The sequence below is a fragment of the Diplotaxodon limnothrissa genome, linkage group LG12 (assembly GCF_057381915.1).
Source record: "Diplotaxodon limnothrissa isolate DT_005_m linkage group LG12, D_limnothrissa_male_GT1.1, whole genome shotgun sequence".
Classification (NCBI taxonomy): domain Eukaryota; kingdom Metazoa; phylum Chordata; class Actinopteri; order Cichliformes; family Cichlidae; genus Diplotaxodon; species Diplotaxodon limnothrissa.
The window spans coordinates 22,331,185-22,336,361 of NC_140607.1; the positions used below are offsets into that span (position 1 = coordinate 22,331,185).

At 39.8% G+C, this 5,177-nt stretch overlaps 1 protein-coding gene across 1 annotated transcript; it reads left to right on the top strand.

Moving 5' to 3' along the window:
* Positions 1 to 1,908: 1,908 nt before the first annotated feature.
* LOC146621324 (beta-1,3-galactosyl-O-glycosyl-glycoprotein beta-1,6-N-acetylglucosaminyltransferase-like) lies at positions 1,909 to 3,527 on the top strand. Its single transcript, XM_085368332.1, has 4 exons — positions 1,909 to 2,216; positions 2,320 to 2,413; positions 2,518 to 2,922; positions 3,042 to 3,527. Exons 1-4 carry the CDS (start codon positions 1,909 to 1,911, stop codon positions 3,525 to 3,527), a joined length of 1,293 nt encoding a protein of 430 aa, XP_085224458.1.
* Positions 3,528 to 5,177: the final 1,650 nt, after the last annotated feature.

Below are 5,177 nucleotides of genomic sequence, written 5' to 3' on the forward strand. Positions count from 1 at the left end.
TCCTTGGACGGCCTTTCAAAGTGCGCACAGACCATAGCAGTCTACGGTGGCTAACAAAAATGAAAGAGCCAGAGGGACAATTTGTCAGGGCTCTGTGTGCGGGCAGGCGGAGAGGAGGATCCAAACGCAGGACTCAGACACAAACGTGAAACTCAAAACCTCAGCTTTATTGCTGGTACAAAAACAAAACCTGAAGTGAACACGGAATATGGAGAACAGAAACACACAGGCATAATCTGAGGGTACGACGTGACACTGACACAGAGAAACACAGGGCTTAAATACACAGATGGCAGTAATCAAGGGATAAGAGACAGGAGGGGAACACACCTGGGAGAAATCACAGCTGACGAGACAGGGGAAACGTAAACTGAGCACACTCACATACGACACAGACCTTCACAATAAAACAGGAAACTCAGACACATGGAACCAGACAAGACATTGAACTAAACAGACAGATTCACAAACAGACGGGGTGACACCATAGACAGACAGAGACACAGACGCAGACTCAAAGGCAGACCGAATATAACACTATCGTTTCACCATGCAGCCCAGCCACTAAGACATACTGGGCTCAATGGAATCGGCTCTACTTCAGAGATGGAGTTCTGGTCCGTCGCTTCTACTGCCTTGACGAGACCCAGTTCTATCCCCAAATCGTACTGCCACGCAAGCTACAACCAGAAGTGATGGGCCAGATGCACGAAGGGCCAGTGGGTGGACATTTTGGTGTCGAGAGGACTGTGGCCAGACTACGAACCCGATTCTATTGGTATCACATGAGGGAAGACGTCGCTCTTTGGTGCCGTACTTGTACCAGCTGTGCATGGGGTGTAACAGTTTGGGGGGGGGATATGTGTGTATTCACATCATTTATGTTAATGAGAGTGTGGGGAGTGAGTTGGAGGGTGGGGTGGGCTGCTTTTAACTATGTAAAGCACTTTGTGCTACATTTTTTGTATGAAAAGTGCTTTATAAATAAAGACTGATTGATTGATTGATTGATAGAACAAATAAGTCTAGAGAGTTTTATGGTGTTAAAACTACAGAGATTCTCACATATATGGTGTTGCCTGATATTTCAACATGTCATTATTATTTTCTAAAGTTCTTAAAATTTTAGAAGGCAGAGTTTGCAGAAGGGATTTCAGATCAAACAAAAAAAAATATCGACCTTGCAGAAAGTGTTAGAGGTGCTCTTTAACATATTTAGATTTTCTTATCGCTTTATGTTGGTTTGAATTTGATAGGGATACTACAGCTAAAAAAAAGTTAGCGATTGCTAATTTCTTACTCTTGTTACTACTTTAAAATGTTTTAAAATGGCCAAAAATATAAAAATTACAGGTGCATTTTAAAAAAGCAACAAAAAACCCCAAAACAAACATGTTGTAAAGGCTCACCTTTCAGCACATTCACTTCACCAGATGCACCTTGTTTCTTTCCTCACCTTTGATTGGGTCTGGTGCTTGGCCTTAAGGACTGCACTCACCTGCAGCTCACTCTTTCCTCACTCCCACATGGGGCGGCAGCTGAGAGATAGCAGTCCATGTGTGTCTTTCCTTTACCCATTATTCAATAAAACGACAAAACCTGCAAATGATTGATGACTGCTTATTCTCATTCTAATCGGATGAGCCCATGATGATGACTACTTAAACCCTGAGCCTTCTTTCCTCCAAAACAAAACATATATTTCTTTCCTACTAACTCATGTTCTCTCATCGTTCCAGGTGCAGTGATGGACAGACTAACCAGCATACCTTCGTGAAAGTAAACTTATCTATGCATTATTAAATATTGTTCATTATTATTTTATGGCACCAGAAGTGTCTGTCAGACATTTTAGCAGCTCTCACACACTTTAATTTTATTATATTCGAGATTTGATTACTGTAAATAATGTGGTTTCCAAAACGAGGCTGGCGGCTACAATTATTGCAGTTCATTGCTGTACTGGGATCACTGTGGATGTTTATCCTACTTAGTCAATTGAAAACAGGCAGAAGTGCTGCCTACATCCTCAGGTATCAATGGCTAGAGTATACCGATGATGATGAGAGCCCAGAGAAAGTTTGCAACTGCTCAGCAATCCTGCAGGGAGAGAAGGATGAAATACAGCAAGCCAAATTACTGACCATCACCAAAGACTTTCAGAAGAGTACTCAGATTCCTGATGAGTATTATATCAATGCAACCAAAGACTGCAGGTTTGTGCTTTAAATCACAGGTTTCACTAATTACCTCTTAGTAACGATTTAAATATATGGAATTTAAAAGCAACATTGCGTCTTCAAAATTTTGAATTTACAGTGAATTCAAGATGAGGAGGAAATATATAACTTTCCCATTAAGCAAGGAAGAAGAGGACTTTCCACTAGCTTACTCTATGGTTGTCCATCACAAGGTATGTATTTTCTATATTCAAAGTTTACTGAAAAGCTCAGCAGCAGGTGTAAAAATTTTTAAATTACTAATTGATACATTCAATTAAATTCTTTTTATTCATAGGTTCATAGCTTTGAACGACTACTGCGAGCTATCTACGCACCTCAAAATATTTATTGCGTCCATGTGGACAAAAAAACACAGGCCTCAGTCTTTATTGCCATCAATGCCATTACTTCCTGTTTCCCAAATGTGTTCATGGTCAGCAAGACTGTGGATGTGGTCTACGCTGGATGGACACGTGTACAGGCTGATCTTAACTGCATGGCTGATCTCTATAACACCAGTACAACATGGAAATACTTCATCAACCTCTGTGGTCAGGATTTCCCTCTAAAAACTAATTTGGAAATTGTGCAAGCTTTGCGTTCACTAAAAGGAGGTAACAGTTTGGAGTCGGAAGAAATGTCTCAAGGAAAGAAGAAGAGGGTGATGAATGTTTACCAAGTAGTTGATGGAAAAATGCAGGTACTTCTTTTGGATATTTTTTATAATGTATGATGTAGCTATTATCAATTCTCTTTGCTATTCTAAAAACCTTCAACTCAGACTGACTCCCCATCATGTTAACTTTTCAATTGTCCCAGCCAATAGGAAAAACAAAGGATCCAACTCCCTTCAATCTCCCTATACTATCAGGAAATGCCTACATTGTGGTCAACCGAGGTTACATTCGCAGTGTGTTGGAAGACAAGCGAATACAGGCCCTCATTGAGTGGGCCAAAGACACCTACAGTCCTGATGAGTTTCTGTGGGCAACAATACAACGAATGCCTGGTGTTCCTGGTTCAACATGGCCCAACAGTAAATTTGACATGACAGACATGAATGCAATTGCACGGATGGTGAAGTGGCAGTGGCACGAGGGGTCAGAGGGTTCTCTGCAAGCAGTATACCCAGAATGTAAAGGCCACCATGTCAGATCAATATGTGTGTATGGTGCTGGAGACCTGCAGTGGTTGATTGAACAGCATCACCTTTTTGCCAATAAGTTTGATGCAGACAGAGATCTCATTGCTATCTACTGCTTGGAGAAATATCTGAGATACAAGGCACTGACTGAGTTAGTTTAGGTGAAGTGTTTATTAATTATTATGAAAGACAATACTAAAAGATAAACTATAAACAGATTCTTCGGTAGTGTTGGGTCATGATTGTCAAAGATGTGTTATAGGTGTTGAGGAGATTTTAGGAATGTACAACAGTTTCTTTATATCTGTTGCTTTAAATGTGGTGTCAGTGCTTTCCTGAGTTGAGGATAAATGGGGTTGGCTGCCCCTATCTCCGTCGGCTGCTGGGGATTGTTATTGTGATTTCCCACCCACATTATCAAGTACATTTTGTTACAAAGATACATACAAAAACACTTACACATAACAGGATTTGTTGATTTGTGTATCTATCCTTTTTCACTTTTTTTTTTCCTGTTTCAGGTGCTGTATGTTTTTTTTCCTTACATGTGCAGCAGTTGACAATCCATCACACTTTTCTATTTGTGGTCTATCCTTTTATATTTTTGTCTATTTTCTCCCCTGTTCATTTCTTTTCCTTCTTTTTTTTCTCTCCTGCATTTTAAACATTGTCATATTACACATACACTGTAATAGCAGAAATAGCACTAATAGAAATACATAAATAAAAGAAACACACGAACAAGAAGAGCCTATAGAGTATTTATAGACCTCACCCTGCAAAAGCCTATGTGTTTGAAATTCAAATCATAAGTTTATACTGGTGTTTTTAAAAGTTATGTTTGAGTTTATGACTTTCTGTGTTGTTTCTGGGATGCTTAGTACTCATATTGCACTGCTGGAAATAGTTTGTTTTGATCCACATGCTGGTTTTTTTTGCAAATTTGCATTATAATGTTTATTTTCGTTTTTCCTGCAGTATATAAAAATTGGTGTATTTCAAAAATAAAAACTATGAAGACACTTAAAATAAATTTCCTGTGGTGGGAAACTATTTTGTGCAACTTTTTTGTATTTACAGTTTTGAGGGATAAGCCTCTTAAATTTCTCTAACTAGAAATATATGTTAAAAAAACAAAAACGATTTTAAATTTTTTTTGTAGTTTATTGCACTTTTTTGCAATTTATGTAATTACTATGCACTTAATGCAGACATATTATTAAAATTTGGGCTATAATGGTTGTATTGATGTATATCAACTTGAAATGCTCCCAAAAATGGCACTACAGCATGTAAAAATATAATTTAAGCTCTGGTGGACTTGGTTCTGTGGTAGGTCTTAAAGGGTTAAGTTCACTTTCATAGCATTTGTTTTGTGTCTCACTATCGGAGAAATACTGACTCCCGGATTGCCAGACATGCCTGTTAAGAAGACAACTGTCCCCAACATCACTTCACAGGGGAGAAGCTCCCACCTGGGAAGAACCTGCACTGAGGACTGAATGCGCTAGGTTAGGTGCTGTTACATCTAACCTGTAAAACCTAGCAAATGTGTGAGGTGAGGCCCAGCATGCAGCTGCACACACCTCCTGAATAGAAACTCCCCTAAAGAGAGCCCATGAGGTCGCCAGACTTCTAGTGGAATGCGCACGCAAGCCAGCAGGAGGCTGAAGGCCCCTGCTACTATAGGCAGGGCAATTGTTCCTACTATCCAATGGGAGAGGCGCTGTTTAGACACAGGCTTTCCCATGTGTGGTTGAGCCCAAGACACGAACAGCTGGTCACTTTATCTGACACTCTGGGTTCTGTCC

Excerpts from the sequence above, each read along its gene's own strand:
- LOC146621324 (XM_085368332.1), top strand. The coding sequence starts at position 1,909 with ATGTGGTTTCCAAAACGAGGCTGGCGGCTACAATTATTGCAGTTCATT. Across the intron at positions 2,217-2,319 it reads AATGCAACCAAAGACTGCAG|TGAATTCAAGATGAGGAGGA; the intron begins GTTTGTGCTTTA and ends TTGAATTTACAG. Across the intron at positions 2,414-2,517 it reads CTATGGTTGTCCATCACAAG|GTTCATAGCTTTGAACGACT; the intron begins GTATGTATTTTC and ends TTTTATTCATAG.